The sequence below is a fragment of the Hypanus sabinus genome, chromosome 18, assembly GCF_030144855.1.
Source record: "Hypanus sabinus isolate sHypSab1 chromosome 18, sHypSab1.hap1, whole genome shotgun sequence".
NCBI classification, from domain to species: Eukaryota; Metazoa; Chordata; class Chondrichthyes; order Myliobatiformes; family Dasyatidae; genus Hypanus; species Hypanus sabinus.
In genome coordinates this window covers 36,486,464-36,506,343 of record NC_082723.1, presented here as the reverse complement: position 1 = coordinate 36,506,343, position 19,880 = coordinate 36,486,464, and the positions used below count along the sequence as shown (strand labels likewise).

At 38.9% G+C, this 19,880-nt stretch overlaps 1 protein-coding gene across 1 annotated transcript in view; it reads right to left on the bottom strand.

Moving 5' to 3' along the window:
* LOC132407489 (fibrinogen C domain-containing protein 1-like) overlaps positions 1-9,579 on the bottom strand; it is a 40,226-nt gene extending 30,647 nt beyond the window's left edge. The window contains exon 1 of the mRNA XM_059994104.1: positions 8,110-9,579. Coding sequence (XP_059850087.1) covers positions 8,110-8,175 — 66 coding nt within the window. The 5' untranslated portion in view covers positions 8,176-9,579. The remainder of the gene's footprint in view (positions 1-8,109) is intronic.
* Positions 9,580-19,880: the final 10,301 nt, after the last annotated feature.

Genomic DNA, 19,880 nt, shown 5'->3' with positions numbered 1-19,880 from the left:
GTCTCCAGAGATGGAGACAGAAAGATCAAGAAAGGGGAGTGAGGTGTCGGAAATGAACCTGGTAAATTTGAGGGCAGGGTGAAAGTTGGAGGCAAAGTTAATGAAGTTGACGAGCTCAGCATGCGTGCTGGAGGCAGCGCCAATGCAGTCGCTGATGTAGTGAAGGAAAAGAGGGGGATGGATACTCATTTAGACTTGGAACATGGACTGTTCCACAAAGCCAACAAAAATTGATCTAGGAAATGTGGTTTGGTTAAGAAGTACTAGTGGCATGAGGAGAAGGCACAGCAGAAGTGATGGAGTGTGAGAAAGGATAAATATGCAAGTTTGAGTTGTGTGAGATGGGTGTGTGATGAACAGCCAAAGAATTCAGATTTGAAGTGATGTTAAAAATGAGAAGCTCACATTAAAAAATCAGACCCTGTTTGTGGAACCCAAAGTGGATTGAGTGAGATATGTCTATTTTAATATAAACTTTGCTATTTGATTGAAGGCAATCAGAAACACTTAAAGAATTTAGAATTTACACAGTGCTGTATAAGTCAAAGGCAGTGTAAGAATTTATTCCTGAAAGTACTCCTGATAAACATGGCCTGAAACATTGACTCTTTTTCCATTTTCATAGATGCTGCCTGAGCTGCTGAGTTCCTTCAACATATTGAGTATTATTCTGGATTTCCAGCATCTGCAGAATTTCTTGTTTTAAGGATTTATTCTGTCAACTTTATTCTGTTTTGATCTTGGTTTACAGTTGAATTTAATGAGATAGAACCTGGCAGATTATTCAGAATCATATCCAAAGTCCCTGTGTCTTGTTGCAAACATCTGTTCTTTGGAAACAAAGTGGAATTGCTTAATAAGAACTACTGCAAATCACACGTAGCCTAAATTTACACATTACATTTCACAACTTCAGCATGTATTTTACAGCCAATAATGTACCTTTAAAGTTGAATCACTGTTGTAAACAAAGCGGAGATTTTAGGTCCAGCAATTTTTTACAAAGGGTAGCATGAGAATGAATAGAAAACCTGTTCTAATGATGCTGATCGAGGGATGTAACACAAGGCAGGATTCTCCCAATCATCTTTGAAAAGTTGGTCATAAGATCCTTTCTTGAGTGGCTGGATATGACCTTGGTTAAGTGACTTATCTGAAAGGTTGCACCTCCTTGCGTTGAATGGCATGAGAGTTGAATCCATAACTTCTTGATTCAGGTGACAGCATTGAAAGTAAGGATGGACAAAATAGTTGAGAGAGAAAAGCCTAGAGCAGTGGTTCCCAAAGTGAGTGATATCACACCCCTCCCAAGGACAGTGGAAGTTTCTAAGTGGCCGATAAAGGTAAAGGGGCAATGGGGGAGGGTTGGCTAAGGGATTATAGGCTTAATTCAAGAAATTAATTATTTATTATAAGCACTTGATCCTCAGTAGTAGTTTACAATGATCACACAATCACCTGATATCTTGCTAACCCACTGTTCTCTTAGACTTCACATTATAGTTGTTGAAAAGCAATGTGACACTTTTGTGTTTGGCATGTCATGAGAAATCTGTATTTGGCATATCATGAAGAAATTGTGTTATTTCCATACAGTAATACACAGTGATGGAATTCCTCTGAATTAGGGCATGGTGTTCAATGAGGTAAAGTTCAGAATCTGCCCTTTTGAATGACCCTGACCGCTTTTCTTTAGCCCATGACCCAACCGAGATATTGCTGCCTCATTTTATGTACTTACGGCAGAGCCAGGTTTTGCCTGAACTATTATAATGTTATAACTTTCCCCTTTATTGATCATAGTGGTTGAGGTAACAATAGATGATTGACCATAATGAAAACAGCAGAACAGACTAAATGAAAAAGAAGTGCAGATAATATAGATTTGCACCAGCACCAAGCAACCAACAGCAGCCAATATATCTGTTGCGTGAAAAAGTTTTTCAAATGAAGCAATGAAACCATCCAGGCTTCTTGAATATTTGAAGAGAATAAACTCTGATAAACAAGAACTTGGCTTACTTTCAGTCATTTTGAGAAACTTCCAGAAACAGAAAACATGTTCACAACAAAACAGTAATGGTTTGCGGGCTTCATATAATATTGCTCATTTTGCATGAATTACCAGACCAAATAATTAAAGTGATCCCACTTAGTTACAACTCTGTTCAGAGATGAATAGTTGAAATATCAGAATGTGGATGGCACATTATGGAGCATACTTAGGACAACAGAATTTGGTCTGAAGTGGAGGAGTCAACTTTCCCAGGCAACAAATCTTTGCTTTGTTACGTTTGCTTCATAAAAGATGAAAGCATGGCTCAAGAGTTGTTATTTGCAAGGGGACTAGAAACAGATATGAAGGGGAGTCAATAATTTGGGCTGTTGAGAAACCAGTTTGGGGTTGTTTTCAAAGAGAAAGACATTTCACTCACCAACATTCTTGCTCGTGCAACAGATGGGGCACCATCAATGACGTGACACCACTGTGGAGTTATTACTTTCTTGAGAAAACAAAGTCTTATCACAAAAATCCCAAGTGACCAACTGCACAAATCATTAAATATTGTTATCATAGTGGTAAATAAAATCAAATCCCGTGCTCTCAATTTTCTACTATTTCAAGAGCTATTAAGAATGATGAACAGTTTGGACACTTGTTGTTGCACACAGAGATCAGATAGTTCTCAAAAGGAAACTGCCAGAGGCACTTGTATGCACTTTTTAAACTGTGATAAAATTCTTTGAAGAGTCAGATGCTTCATTCAGTAATCAACTCAATAATATTAGGCATGACATTGTTTACTTGTCAGAATTATTTGCAAAGTTTAATGAAATCATTCTTCAATTGCAAGGAAATCTTATCAAAGTCAAATCAGTCATCTCCATATTTTGGTCCAAATTAATTCTATTTAAGTTCAACATTGGCCATCATTTCCTATTTCTCAGCCTCTTTGAGTTGGAAGAGAAAGAAAGAATGTCAGATGATAATCTTCAAGTATACTGTGCCCACCTGGGTGAGCTCCATAAAGACATTTCAGAGAGATTTCAGGATCTTCTCTCAATCCAAATTCCAGATTGGGTAATAAATTCATTCCTAAACATTTATAATGAGGAATTAATAGGAAGGATGGGAGAAGAACTGATCTTGCTACAAAATGCCTTTGAGGTGAAGCCGAGGTTCAAAAAATCATATCAAAACTTTTGGTTGCAGTAAGAAATCTCTAAGCACGATCCTGCACCATGGGGAAAAGGTCAAGATATTTTTTATTATCTTTCCAACATCATATTTAGTGCAGCACAGTTTCAGTGCAGTCACCCAACTTCTTTCAAAGCAGTGAAACAGACTGCAAATTACTGAACGTGGGGATCTGAGACTGCTTCTGAGTGACATTTAGCCTGATGTTCAGAAGCTGGTATCACTGCACCAAGTACATCTATTTTACTGAAAGATGAAAAAGCAATGAAGTAGTGAATAATTGTACTAATGTATGTTCTAAAACTGATGATGAAAATTGTTTGACTTAATTAAATAAAGAAATAATTTTATTAGTAGGTTTAAATAGATTTGAATAATTTTTGCAATTATTATTTGTCACTGCTTTGAATTTGCAGTTCCTATTTTCTTTCACTGTTTATTAGTAGATCAAAATTCTTTATAGTTTTTATGTGATGGTGGAAAGGTGAGGGGGCACTGGGGATGTGGTCTGCGAGCCAAGTGGGAGGAAACCCACAAAAGGTTTGGAAACACTAGTCTAGAGGATATTCTAATTCTGTGATGAGATAGGATGGGAGAAAGCTTGTGTGTAACTTCTTTACTTCAAAAGTGCAGAGGTAGAGAAATGTGTTGATAAATACATAGTGTTCGATTTCTTTTGCAGCTCCTCAACAAACAGAGCTGTCCACGTCTACATGCAGCAAGATCCAGACAACATGGTAAGTGTCGAATAACACTTGCACTTCAAAAGTTGCAGGGCAGTGATTAGCTACAATGAGAAATAGCTTAAACACCTAGCTTAGCATTCACTAACATTACCGACACCAAGTCTCTCGCCATCAACAATGTGAAGGTTACCATTGATCAAATGGACCAACCACATAAATGCAATGGTTACAAATGCAAGTCCAAAGGCTAAATATCCCAAAATGAATGACTCATCTCCAGACAGCAATAAGCCTTTTCCCCATCTACAAGGGACAAGTCAGGAATATAATGGAATACTCTTCAATTTACTTGATGAGTGCAGAAAATTCACACTACACAGGAAAAAAACAGCCTACTTGAATGATACCCCATCAACCACTTAAACTATCATTCCCGCCATCACTTACACACATTGGCTACAGAGTCTACCATCTACAAAATGCATTGTATTTACTCACATGGACCTCTCTGACAGTACTCCAGATGACGTCTACCATCCAAGGACCAGGAGAGTAGACACATGGAAACAATAACACCTGGAGATTTCTCTCTGTTGTCATGATTTGGACAAATATTGGTGTTCTTCCATTGTTGCTGTGACTAAATCCTGGGACTTCTTAACCAATAGCACTGTAGGAGTATCTCCTCGACAAGGAGTACCACAGTTTATGAGGGCATCTCTCCACTATCTTCTCAGGACAATTAAGGATGGACAATGCCTGGATCGTGAAAGTGATTTTAAAAATATGCTGGACCAATTAGGCAAATTTCTATGTGATGGAAAAATATCATTCATGTGGAGGTGAGTATTGCAAGGACTGGGGCTTCCTGACAGAATAAAAGCATACTGTTTAAAAGGCCAACTCTCCAATATCATTGTTTGACTCAATTGACTGCCAGCTATCTCAAACACAATCTCAAATTTATCTTGTGATTTGCCAACAGAGCTTGGAGTCACACTCACTCTCAGCTTCATTGTCTCCTGATCATTCTTGACTATTGCTGTTACTCCTCTCACTGTTTGACACCTGCTGTTGAATTAGACTGATCACAAACACTCTGTGATCAGGACAGGAGATTCCATCTACCTTTTGCTGTTTATGTGACCTTCACAAGTAGGATTATTACAGTCTTTTGGTGCCAAGACAAACGTGTAGAGCAACATTTGAGTCACCATTTTCCACAGCATGACTGTTTCCAGTGCAATTACATGTTAGCAGGCTCAGGGATTCCTCTGTTCAGCGGGATATTCCTGGAGATCATATTGTCTCACCTTCTAGGTGCCATTCACCCTGCCTATTTGGTCTTCTCTCTTTCATTTCTAATCTTTCTATATTCAGATGTATTCAAAGGCTACCAACAAAAGTAATGCATTTTTAACACTCTACTGATTTTCCTCCTACATTTTTGTTCACAGTGGTGGCCTGGAGATTAATCTTTAATTCTTGAAAGCTTCAAGGCAACCATATTTGAGCTGCAGTATCTGCAGGATACTGATTATCCAGATCTTTATAAAAGTGAGAATAATCCATGACGTGCTGCATCATCTTTGTCTTTTTTTTAATCTTTTCTACTATATGGTGTGCATTGCCAGTAACTCTTCATGATCCTGCCCCTATATAAATTCCAGGCTCGCTTGATCCTGACGTTCTTCTTGTGTGTTTGAGGATTTGTCTGCTGGAACTTCACATCCATACATTCTGTTGTTAAAATCCCGTCTGAATTACAAAGATGGAAAATGTTATTGATTGATTTTGTAAGCAGTGAGAACAAAGGATTTAAAATCTGCAGGCGAGGCAAATATTTTTGGCTGTTGAATTAGATTCGTTGTTGTTAACGAGCAGCAAACATTGAGCAATCGTATGCATCCTGCTCCTGTATCAACCAAACCAGACTGTAAATTGCAGAGGAAACAATTAAAAATGGGCAGTTGTAGGGAATATCGGATTAAAACAAATTACTTAGACAAGTCTTCCAATGCCTCAGGTTTGGGAGATTAGGGTTGACTAAAATCTAATTATGGTGCTTAAGGTGATTAGACGATTTGATGGGTTATATAGAAGCTATTTCCTCTCGTGAGCAAAGTATAGAATAGAGAGAGGGGCATGACCTGAAAATTAGAACAAATCCTTTCTCAGGGGGTGCTGTCAGAAGGCAAATTTTCACACATTGTGCACTGGGAGTCAGTGAAAGAACTTAGTTCGTTAAGGATTTTAAGGGTTATTGAACTAATTCAGGGAGGTGTTGTTAAAAGCACTTCCAATTGAATGATTGAGCACATCCAAATGGAGTCATCCAACTTCTGATGTTCTTTTGAGAAGAGCAAAAGTAGCTCAGATACACTCTGGCCACTTAATTAGGTATAACTGTACACCTGCTCGTTAATGCAAATATCTGATTAACCAATCCTGTGGCAGAATTCAATGCATAAAACCATGGACAAGGGTTGTTCAGACCAAATATCAGAATGGGAAAGAAATATGGTCTAAGTGACTTTAACCATGGAATGATTGTTGGTGCCAGATGGGGTGGTTTAAGTATCTCAGAAAATGCTGATCTCCTGGGATTTTCATGCACAGTGGTGTCTAGAGTTTACAGAGGAAGTGCAAAAAGCAGAACAACATCCAGGGAGTGGCAGTTCTGTAGGCGCCAGTGCCTTATTAATGAGAGAGTTCAGAGGAAAATGGCCAGACTAGTTCATGCTGACAAGAAAGTGACAGTGACTCAAAGAACCACATGTTACAACAGTGGTGTGCAGAAGAGCATCTCTGTATGCACAACACATTGAATCTCAAAGTGGTTGGGCGGCAGCGGCAGAAAACCACACCAGGTTCCACTCCTATACCTAATAAAGTGGCCACTCAGGGTGTTATTGAATAGTACAGTAATGGGAAAAGAATGACTTGATGAGTCTGGCATAAAGAAATGCTACAAGATGTGGAAAGTTACATAGCAGAAATAAATAGTTTTAAAAAACGAGATTAATTCAATAACCCAGTGGTGTGCACTGTGGAATCATGTGAAAGTGAGAGAATTGAACAATTTAAAAATTAAAAGGGAATAATTAGTATTAATGTTACTGGTAAAATGGTTGGTATTGACATGAATGGCTGCCGCTGGTTAATATTAGTGTAGATAAAGTGTTATTAGTGTAAATATTAGTGTGAAATAAAATTACATTGATATTCTTTAATCACTCAAGTTAACAGTAGATCTGTCAAGAACCAATTAAGCTGTAAAATAAATTGCAGAAATACCAACACAGGCATGTAAGTAATAAAAATTCAAAGGAGGGAAACATTTCAAGAAATTTGGGGAAAACATGGGCAGATCAAGTGGATCAGCAGAGTGGGGACCTGTACTGTGGACCTAAAGATCTCATCCTGTGTTGTTAGATCCAGTAATATGTAGGATGTTGGTGAATGCATTAAATAGAAACGGCAATCAATCTTTAGAGTCTCAATGTCAACTTCCCTTCTCTAAGCTGTTGTCTTTTTCTAATATATTTTTTAGCCTTTGCAGGGTTTTATGCAATCTTTCCCCTGACTCTGGTGCAATTAAATCTCCTTTCACCTGGGAGTTCTGTCAAGATCTTTAATAAATAAGTCTTGCAGATCTCAACAAACCACAGCGCCCTTCAGCAGACCGCTGGTGCCTGGGTTACACAGTTAAAATTTTGGAATATAATCTGCTACTCGATAAAGCAGAGATAAAGCCAGCCTCCAGTGAATGGGGAAAAATGCAATACAACCTAGATAAGAGATGCATAAATAAGAGTCGCTAACCCGTTTAACGTTTCAAGAAGAAGGTGCAAAAGGAATCCGGTATTATCTAGCCTCTGCTTTTTCTGTAATCCAACGTGGTATAAAGCGGAGAAGCTACTAACAAAGGGTGATTCTTCACAACGGACAAGCCACCATAGCAGTTTCATTCTCACTTGCATTTTGAGCAATGTTAATTTTGCCCCACTTTCAGCAGCACGCGCGTAATGTAATTTATTGTGTCTTACAACCCAGCAATCCCTTTTTGAGAAATTACACCTGTTCTTTTTATGTTTTCACACAGGTAAAACAATACATTCATTCAGTCTCACAACACGCTTCGAGGGGGTCCGAACGATTATTTTAACCTTCGCTGTGCTCTCTTACACTTTCTTGTGACTTGTGAACGGAAAAAAAAATTACCTGGGTATTTTGCTTTGGGCCGTCTTGTTGACCCCCATCAGTATCTTTCCACCTGTCGTTCACCATACCGGAGTCACCCGGGGCTTTGTTTTTAATTCTTCAAGACCCTTGCGTTGTTTCCCATTCCAGACTCAGAGCCGTTTTAACTGCTAAGAAGAACGATCGAGGTAGCAAGGGGGAGATCGAGTCAGAGAGTTGGCAGTTGGTGAGGGGGAGGGGTGATGGAATAGAGAAAGAAAGGGATAAGAGGGATAGAGATAGATATGTACGTATAGAGGCAGAAAAAAATGAGGAATATACAGAGACGGTGAGAAAGATGCATAAAGAGGGACGTTTAGAATGGTTTTAATACACTCGGGGATCTAACAGTCTCATTGCACCGTGCTTTTTTTTTCTGAGTGGAGAAGCAGAGTTTTTTTTTAGTTTGTGAAGATAGCATCCGGAGATCAAAATCCAACATAAATTTTCCACTTTCTTGCCTTTCGGTGCAATTAATCCCAGCGTTGCACGGCAAAACCTTGCGCTCCTCTCACCGGCTCATTTCATCAGCAGGTATTAAGAAAGGTTGTTGTGTGGGTGGGTGTGGAAACTGACACAGGGCGCGATCAGCAGCTCCTTGCTGAGAGCTACAACCTCCAGTGTGAATCTGGGATGAAAGTATCGGGGAGAAGGGGTTGTTGGAACAGACCCCAGTCACGTCAACTGTCACCCGATCCTTCCTGCTTCACGTCTGCAGGTACTTAGCTACTGCTTCCGTGCTTATCCAGTCCCAACCAACCCACGGCACAGCAGATTCCTCGATCTAAGAGCAAAACCTTATCTCCTTATTAGTACAGTTATTCAGAATTTTTAAAAAGTAGGTACATTCCTAATCCGCATAAACTGCATGTCAGAGACGGAATTAAACAAGTGCTGTACCATGTATACGTTCACGCCATTCTGCAAGATTATATATAGTACACACCGCTTTGCTGCAAGGTTAATTATTAAATCAGGGTGCTCGATGTTCTCAGCAGTTTGAAATGATTACTTCACAACAAGCATTCGTTTAAAATCTCGGGATGAGGATTTTCTGACAAGGGCAGCATTTACTGACCTTTCTCTGAAGCCCCTACAATGTGGTGGCGGGACGGGGAGTTCGCCGAGAATAACATGGCTTTAGGATCATTATGTATATTGACACCGAAAGACTTACCGGGACATTTCAGAGGAGCAACTTGTGTGCCCCTGGAATATGATTTCATTTTTTAAAATGTTTCTAGCGTGACTTAGAGATTATTTTCACAAATTCTCTGCAGCTTCTACCACATTACCTATGTAAAACTTTTGGAGTCGAAATTTGCTCTTAGTCATTTGCGCTAAAGGCGCAACGTACTGCTTGTCCTCGAATTTCGGCAGCAGGAACGTGCCGCCGCTATGGTCCACGTTTAGTGCAAGTGACCGTTGTATTTGTACCTATCTGCTTCGGTAGACACGTGATTTGGAATTTTTAATATTAAAAGCCCATTGTAAACTTGATGGCTGAATTCATGGTTATGTCCATCTAGTAGAAGTTGGCAAATACTCTGGGGAAAGGGGCTAACTTGCTTACACTCCGGTTCTTTCTGCTGTGAGGTGGTGAATGAGGCCAATGTAAGAATTGCAGACTTGCACGATGGGACAGAGCGTGCCTAATATTGCAGATTGCTGGGTAATCATCACTCCTTTCACCTCAGGCAGAGTGTTTTCATTGTTGGCACAATACCGTTTTTTTACTTCTGCTCCACTTTACTGGTTATAGCTCAGACATCCCCTGGACTTTACAAGGAGACTGAGAACACTCTTGAATCTTTCTTTTCTTTACTAGAGATGGTCTCCTTATGGCGGGGGGGGGGGGCGGCGGTGGAATCTGTGTTGGAAAGATTTTGCGAAGACAGTATTGATGTTATTTTTCCAGTGCCTTGAGATACCAGATATAGTCAAGGTCCAGGTCTCAGAAGCAGATAGCATGGAAATACAGCCACACAGTCAATTTTAGTCGGATAGTATCTTTTATATAGTAAAAGAGCAACAAGAATGGGTTAACACAGAAAAAGCTGGTGGAACTCGGGAGGTCAGGCAGCAAACCAGAGCCCAGATGAAGGGTCTCAACCTGAAGGTGTTGCCTGACCCACTGTTTCAACAGCACTTTGTATGTTTCTCCAGATTCCAGCATCTGCAGTCTCTCGAATGAGAAACTGAGCCATAGTTGCAGTGTCCTTCACACTTCTGCTATCATTGCAACACCATGTTTCAGGCTTCTCCTAGTATTACCAAGCTAATGGTTGGATCATTCCCTTTGGGAGGCTAGAAAATACACAGGAGATGAAAGCCCAACTTAGTCAAAATTGCCTCCCATGTTGTCTGTATTTCATTCTATTAATTTTTCCCTTGTGTTCCTTTAGTTTCCCTTGAAGGCATTATATAGTATATGTATAGGTGAGTATTCAGAGGGTTTTATGCAGAGTACAGTCTTTGGAAATACAGCCTTCCTAATGCTTTCAGAATATAGAATGCTTTCTCACAGGAGCGATTTGCAGATTTAATTCAGAAGTCAAGGCAGTATTGATTAATGTCAGAATTATAGTTATAAAAGCAGAGAATATAGTCAAATGTTCATTTGGCTGTCAGGTTTATTACACCCAGAGGGTTTGTAGCATTCAGCACGTTAGGGCTCTGGAAAATCTTAAAATGGAAAGACAATGTCTTTGTGTTCTTACCTGCAGAGATAGAACAAGTAAGTACATTTTCAGACATGCTGTTTCAGCTTTAGGCTTATTTATCATTCTGCACCAATAAACATACTGATTGAATTTAGTTAAGTCTATCTAGCAACATAATTATTATTTCCATCACACCCTTTAAAACCCTCCTTACAAATCCTCTCTTAGTCTGTTTTTGGGTACACCTTCCTTGATTAATGTCTTAAAATGTTTATGAGAAGCACCTTCAGGAGGTTTGCTATGTTGAAGTGCTACTTAAGTACATACACAAGAGAGAATGGATCAGAGAAATACAGGAGAAAGGTGGAAAGATACTAACCACTTAAGCTTTTGAAGTGTGTATTGATCGCACAACCTTCTTATGTAATCACTAGAGAATTATCCACTGAGTCACAATTTATATGCCATTTCAAACATGACATTCTTAGGCACAGCTTAAGCCTTGGTGAGGTAATTCACTAGTTATAATTGAAAATTCTACGCAACAGAGCAATGAATTGAGTACAGCATGATACCTTCCACTTCTAGTTTGTATAGGTCTGAAGCCAATTGCAATTCAGGTCAACAGCCGTCTGTCACAAACTTCATCCCATTCCAATTTAAACATTTCTCAAACAAAAAATATGATGGGAAATACACTCAGCATCATAAAATATTTATTAAATATCTGCCATCGCTCAACAGCATACCTGGTACATAATTAGATGTGACCTTGAGATGTACTGGTAACTTTAATAGGTGAATATGTTGAATCATGTTGATTGGTTTCAAGATCGCACATGTATTTACAATGTGACTGGCACCCTAAAGTCTCAGAGCAGACAGAAAACAGCGTTATGTGGAGATACTTCATCTCTCAGTATGGAAAATTATAAAATGTATGTACCTCATTCCTGAAGTTGAAATGTTCCTGTGTAAGATAACAAATTCAAGCAAAGTACAATGGCTATTCTCTCTGTGAACACAGGACTGCATTGCCACCCACAGCTCCAATCTGCTAATTAACTTTGCTGACAATGCCACACTGATTGGCCTAATCTCAAATAATAATGAGGCAGCCTACAGAGAAGAAGTCATCACCCTGTCAAGAAAACAACCTCTCCCTCAATGTCACAAAAACAAAGGAGCTGATTGTGGACTACAGGAGGAATGGAGACAGGCTAACCCCTATTGACATCAATGATCTGGGGCTGTGAGGGTGAACAGCTTTAAGTTCCTTAGCATACGCATCACCAAGGATCTCACATGGTCTGTACGTACCGGCTGTGTGGTGAAAAAGGTAAACTTCCCTCCCAAAGCATCACAGTCAAAATGTCATTAACCAAAAGTAAATGATGAAAGTAAAATGAAATCAGTAATTCCCTTATATTTCATTTTAAATTAGAATACATAAGTTTTTGAGATAATAATGTGTCAAGGCAATAGGAACTAACATTGGCTGGGGACAATTTCTGAAGTTCCTCCTACCAACCAATTAATACCTGCAGTATCATTTGAGGTGTTTCCCTTTGCCGTTGTGTGGCCTTGTTATGTGCAAATCATATGCCATTTTTCTTTTTTTTGTAATTATTTTTACTGAAGTTCATCAAACAAACATTTCCATAATATGTATTTCAGATACTGTACATATATATCATATATTCATATTTGCCACAAATCTCCACATAATATTTATCTGAGGTACACACTTATAGAGAAGAGAGGAAAGAAAGAACAACCAAAAGAAGAAAACTATAAGTAAGGAGTGATTTTTTTTTACAACATATTCATTGATTTGTGAGAATAAGATCAGGCCTATGAGGTGTTATGCAGTTAAACCATTTTTCCCAGTTTGAATCAAATTGTTCCAATATATGATTAACAGATGCTGTTATCTTCTCCATTTTGTAAATGTCCATTGTAATTTCCATCCCTACATTTAAAGTTGGGCTCTCCTGTGATAACCATTTCCTGGTAAGAGTCTTTTTACCAGCCACCAGCAGTATATTCATTAAATATTTATCTCTTTTCAACCATTCTTGAGCTATATACCCAAAATATATGGTCTTACTTTCTAAGGGTATTTCACATTTAAAAATATCTTGTAGGGCATTACGTATCCCACTCCAATAGTCTTTGATAATGGGGCAATCCCAGAAAATATGATAATGGTTTGCATTTTGATTTCCACAATTTCTCCAGCTAACAGGGAGGTTACTATCATAATGATATTTCTGAGAGGGTGTAATAAAATATCAAGTTTTTCCATCCGAACTCCCTCCATTTCTGTGACTGGTACCCTTCCATTGATATCTCCATATTATTGTCCATTCTTCCTCAGATATAATTATCCCTCTTTCCTTCTCCCATTTTGTTTAAATGTATGAAGTCAAACGTGTTTTAAGATTTGACAAACCCTTATACACACTTGAAATGATTCTGCTACCATTATCTGAATTATATGCTTTTCTAAATAGCTCTATCAAACATGTACTTGCCTTGGTTACATTTTTAACCCTCCTATTAACATACTGTTGCATCTGCAAATACTGATAAAAGTTTTGTTTTTCTAATAAGTGCTTCTCTTTAAGCATTTCAAAACTGAACAGTGTTCCTTCCTGCATTATATTGCAAAGAACTGTTATTCCTTTAGCTGTCCAGTCCTTAAATCTCGCATCCAGTTTATTCAGCATAAAATCTGAGTCATATGCACACCATTTAAGAATTGCAATATCTCCCTCCAGTTTATATTCTTTAATAATAGTTTTCTATATTTTAAGAGTCCATTTCACCCATGGGTTATCAATTGCATTTATGTAACTTTATTGTTATCAGCCAAAATTGCCTGTATGGGGATGGAAAGTATCCTCTCTTCAATATTTTTCTATTGAACTTCATATGATGGGTTGCACCAGCATATCACAGCTCTCAACTGTACTGCAAAATAATAATCTCTAAGAGAAGGTAGGCCCCATCCCCCCTTTTCCTCGGCTAATTCCAAAGTTTTGAGATGAACTCTATGCCTTTTACCTTCCCATATATATCTTGATATCATTTTGTTCAATTCATTGATCTGAATTTGGTTAATCTCTATTGGTAGGGTCTGAAAGAGATATAATAGTCTGGGCAATATATTCACTTTAGTGGATTCAATCCTTGAACTGAGACTAAAAAAAAAATTAAGTTGCATCTTGTTACATCTTCCTTAATTTTTTATATATAGGCGGGTAATTGCATTCTGATAATTTTGCCAAATCTTTTGGCATAATGATGCCCAAATATTTGAAAGACTCTGTTTGCCATGCCCAGGGATATTTACTTTCAATTTCTCTTGGTGGGCTATAGTAATATGAAATTAATTGGGTTTTATCAATGTTGATCTTGTATCCTGATAATTGACCGTATTGTTCAAAGGATTGCATCAATTTAGGTAAAGAGTATCTTGGTTGCCTTAGATAGATCATGGATAGATAGATGGAACGCAGCAGGCCAGGACTGACAAAGGGTCTTGGCCCGAAATGTCAACTGTACTTCTTCCTATAGATGCTGCCTGGCCTGCTGCGTTCCACCAGTATTTTGTGTGTGTATTTTGCTGGAATTTCCTTGTGTTTGCATTGATAAATATGCATTGATTTTAATCCTAACAGTAGGGTTGTCATATAGTGCCCGTATAGTTTTAATAATTGTGTCATGTAAGCCAAATCTATGTAAAACTCTATAAAGAAAATTCCAATTAACCGTATCAAATGTCTTTTCAGTGTCCATGCTAATCACTATTGCTTCAGTTTTTTTTTGTATTTGATCCATAATGTGAAGTGTCCTTTGTATATTGTCTTGTGTTTGGCGTTGTTGTATAAAACCTGTCAGTGTGGGTAGAAACTCTTCTAATCGTTTGGCCACGATGGAGGTAAATAATCTATAATCTACATTAAGAACAGATATTGGTCTAAGTGACCCACATTCCATTTTATCCTTGACTTCTTTAGGTATAGCTGAGATTATCATTTCCTTCCAGCTGGGTGGCATTTGAGCCTTTTTTAGAGCCCAGTCCAGTGTGGGGAGTAATACAGGAATTAATTCATTTTAAAATTCTTTATACCATTCTGCCATATATCCATCTGATCCTGGTGACTTGCTTAATTTAAGCCTACTAATTGCAGTTTTTAGTTCAGCTTTAGTTATGTCAGCAGTCATTGTTCTATTTTGTTCTTTGCTTAAAGTGGGTAATTCTAGAGAATTCAGGAAGGTGTCAATTTGGGTTATGCTTTCCCCTGGAACTTTGGAATATCGAGTTTCGTAAAACACTTCAAAACTTCTTGAATTTCACTTAGCTTATTTTTTATCACTTTTGTTCTTGGATCCATAATTCTTTGAATTGTATTTTCTGCTATTTTTTTTCCAGTTTCCACGCCAGTATTTTCATAGATTTAGATCCACTTTCATAGTGTCTCTGTTTCAGAAACATTAAATTTTCCTGACTTCTTGTGTAGCCAAACTATTAATTTCATTCCTAATTTTTAAAATTTCCTCTAATGTATCCTGTGCCAAACTCAATTTGTGTTTGTTTTCTAGTTCCTTCAGCTTATTTTGTAATTCCTCTAATGTTTTATTCCTTATTGTTTTCTTATTTGAAGATATTGCTATAATTTTCCCTCTTAAGACAGCCTTCTGAGTATCCCATAGAATGGGAGGTGAAACCTCTCCATTATCATTGAATTCTAAGTGAAGACCAATTTCTTTTTTAATTTGTTCCTTAAAATAGGGATCATTGAGTAAACTTGAATTTAGTTTCCAAATAGTATTCTTTGATTGTAGGTCAAAATCAACAGATAAATATATAGGTGCATGGTCACTTACATCTGTTGTCCCAATTCCACAGGTGTTTATTTTGTCTTTATCTTTTCCAAATGTTATGAAATAGTCTATTCTTGTATATAAAGAACAGGGGGCAGAATAATGAGTATAATCCCTTGTCGGGGAAAAGGTCCCTCCATATATCGATTAGACCAACATCCTCAAAAAGTGTGTTAACTTTTTTACGTAAGGACTTTGTTTCATAAGTTTTTCTATTGGAAGAGTCTAACTGGTTGAAATTGTAAATTTAAGTCTCCCCCACATATCAAGAGACCTGTTGTTTCTGTTACCATAATATTAGTAATTTTCTGGAAGAAACTAATATCACTTTCTGGGGGTGCGTATATATTCAATAGAGTAACTGAATTTCCATCTATATTCCCCCTTACCAGAATATATATGCCCTCCTCATCTTCCATTTCAAATACTTCTTCAAAATTTATCTTGCTTGAGATGAGAATAGCAAATCCTCTCCTATGTCCTGATTTATATGAGGAGAAAAACAAATTAGTGAAGCCCATTCTCTTTAGTTTTCCATGCTCATTATCACTTAGGTGAGTTTCCTGTAAATATACTACATGGGCTAGTTCTTTCTTCATTTTTGATAGAAATTTACTGCATTTGATTGGATTTAACAGCCCGTTGACATTAAAAGAAATGTGTTTTACTTCGTCCTTAGCCATTTGTACTTATCTGTCAGTATATCATTGAAATTAGCAGAATAAAACTTAATCGATCTACTCCCTGAACAAATAAGAACCAAGAAATGCAAATGAGCAAAAGGTAACAAAAGTGTGAGGTCTGTAGTAGGTGACCCTGGGTTGAGCTAGAGGAAACGTCTCGCCATGGGGGATAGCCCCTCCTACCCGTGTGTTGAGGGCCCCCACTGCAGTACCCATAAAAGTAAGTGAAAAAATCTATGTTCATTACACAGAAAAGACTTCCCTGTGTATTCCTCCCATGTATATATTCTCATTTAGGTGGGGAAAGAGGAGTGAATGAATGAATAACAAATAAAATAATTGAGTAATATAAAATCCACATTGTAGTATGTACTTCTTGAGATAAGTATCACACTGTCTATTTTTGCTTCTGTTTAGCTTATCAACATTTTTGAAATTAGTCAGACCTTATGGCTGTTCTGGAGGGGCTGAGGTCTGTCTTCTGAAATCTCACGGTCTCTTCCTGATATTCTTCTCTCACCCTCCTCCCGTCCCCTGCTTTCTCAATTCACTCAGTATTTCCCAAGCAGAGTGGGATAGCTGCTCAGCCAGGCTTTCCCTCGGTTTGATCACGCTGACAGGCAACCCTCTGTCCTTTATGTCTGCAGTCACCCCTTCAACTGTCTGATACAGCTGTGTTCTGTCTTCATAAAGCACTTGCAGTTTAACAGGGTACAGAGTCTGGAAGCTAATCTTTCTTTGCTTTAATTCTCGCTTCGCTTCAGAATATTCCTTACGTTTCTGCAGGACCACTGGAGGGTAATCTTGATCAAAGTATATTAATTTCCTGTTCAAAAATACCTTCTTCTTTCCCCAGGCCTTGCACAGAATCTCTGCTTTGGTTTTGTACCAAAAGAATTTGATTACTATTGACCGTGGCTTATCTTCCATGTCTCCAGAAGGCCTCGGGACGAGCATGCAATGTGCTCTCTCAATGTCAAATGCCATAGTTGGGGGAATCTCCAGCGTGTCCCCTAGTAACTTTTCTACAAACTTCACCATAGATAACCCCTCTGCTCCTGTGGGAACATTATATATCCTGATATTCTTCTGTCGTGACCTTCCTACTTGGTTCCACACTTTGAACACAATCTTCCACCTTTTCAATTTGTGTCTCTGCCACCACTGTTTTTTGATTAACGTTGGTGAGCTCTGACTCGATATCATTTAGTTGCTGTTTTCTATCTTTTTGGAATTCTCGTATCTCTTCCAGAATTTTTACTAAATTTGCTGCTTCGCCTGAATGAGGCCCAGCGTCAGTCTTGCTACCATGCAGTCATGTAGGAGAGCTGCTCATTGCACCCCCTCATCCACAGGCTTCTCAGTGATGCTTTTTTTTAATCTCCATTCCTTTTCCCCATTCTTGCCCCCCTTACCAGTTCAGATATTTTCAAGAGATCTTGTATTTGGCGGATTAATGGGGCAAAATAAGTGTTTTTCCGGAGGAGCTATTACTTTAGTCTGCCATTCTGGATGATGACGTCACTGGAACCCCCCATATGCCATTTTTCTAATGTTTTAGTAGTGAGTTTGCTGACTTTATTCAGCCGTGAAGTATTGTGGTTACTGAAGCATGCAATTTCAATTTAATTCTTTCTTCCATTCATATTTCCTTTCTTGCCAAAACAGCCTGATTAGATTAGCAATGAATAATACATTATTGATCCCACCAGTGATCATCAAGCCTTTGTTGCATGGATCTCATCACTTCAAGAGATCATCCTTTCAACTTAATCGTTCCCTAACCCTATATTATCCTTTTCTATCTCCTATCCGAGACCCTCAAACAGGACTCACAACAAGCCCATTGTTTTTGCCTGTGATTACCCGACTGAACTTATCTCCTCATACCTCAACTCAGTCTCGTCCCCCCTCTTCCAGCCCCTTCCTTGTTCTCCACCTTTTTAACAATTTCCAATTCCCTGCCCCAGCTGTCTCATTTTTCTCACGGGTATCCAGTCCCTATACACTTCCATTCCCCATCAGAAAGACCTTAGGGGTCCTTCTTTCTTTCTAGGACATGAATCTAACCAACTTCCATCCACTAACACTTCCCTCTACTTGCTAGAACTTATGCTTACCCTGAACAAATTTTCATTTGAGTCCTTCCACTTTCTACAAAACAAAGGAATAGGCGATGGACAATCACATGGACCCTTGTTACACCTGCCTTTTCATTGGCAACATGCATCTGTCCCTGTTCCGACCCTCCCTCAGCACCATTCCCCAGCTCTTTCTCACCTGTACCATGCATGATTTGTCAATTTTATCAACATTGCTACTAATTTACACGCTGACCTAAAATTTACTTCGACACCTGACTCCCCTTTTTTTAATCTTTCTGTCTCCATCTCAGGAGATAAGTTATCCTCTAATACTTACCACAAACCTACTGATATACAGAGCTACAGTTCATGGAATACACTTCCTTCCAGCTTGTCTCCTAAAAGAATTCAATTCCTGTCTCTCAGTTTCCCCATTTCTGCCATATCAATTCTTGAGATGAACCCCAGGACATCTGAGATGCTCTCCTTTTTTCAGGAAACGTGATAAGGCCCACACCCACTTCACCTCCATTTCCCACACTTCTATTGTCACCCTGGCTCCTCTCTGACAGAACAGGGATAGAGTTCCCTTGGGCCTCACTTTTCACCCGTCCAGCCTCTACATCCAGTGTGTCAATTTTTGACATTTTGTCAGCTGCAGTGTGATCCCACCACTCAAACATCTTCCCCTCTCCTCCTCTTTCTGCTTCTTACTGTGACCTCTCTCTTCATGACTCCCTAGTTTGCTCAACCCCCCTTCCCCTGCAACTGTAAAAGAAGTAACACTTGTCTATACACATCCTCCCTCAACACCATCCAATGACCTCAGCAGCCCTTCCAGGTAATGCAGAGATTCACATGTAGAGCTTGCAACCTTGTCTTTTGCATTCAGTGCTCTTAGTGAAGACCCTTCAACACTAGCGAGACCCATTGCAGATCCCCAGCTCCATTCCCACGCTGACCTGCTTGTCCATTGCCAGGGTGAGGCCAAATACAGACTGGAGGAACAGCATCTCATATTACACCTGGGTAGTCTATTGCCCGGTGGCATGAACATTGAATTCTCCAATTTCAGGAAACCTGCTCCCGCTCTGTCCCTCACACTGATCTACCCATGCCCTCCTACACAGAGCGCAACACTAATTAGCCCCTTATCACGGATTTCTTCCCCCCACCTCCATCTATTCCATCTGCCCATCACCCACACGCTCCTTCCCCTACTGGTTGCTGTTGCCCACCCTATCTCCCTTATTTGGTTCACCTTCCTTTCCCAACAGATACAATAATAAGATTCCACTTATCACCATCCCCACCTATATAGAATTGTGAGACTAATATGTAGATATTCCCAGCTCCATGAACAATACAATGTGAGATCAATGGGTATCTATGAAAGAATTGATACTGTCCATCAGACGTTCAAGGGGCAG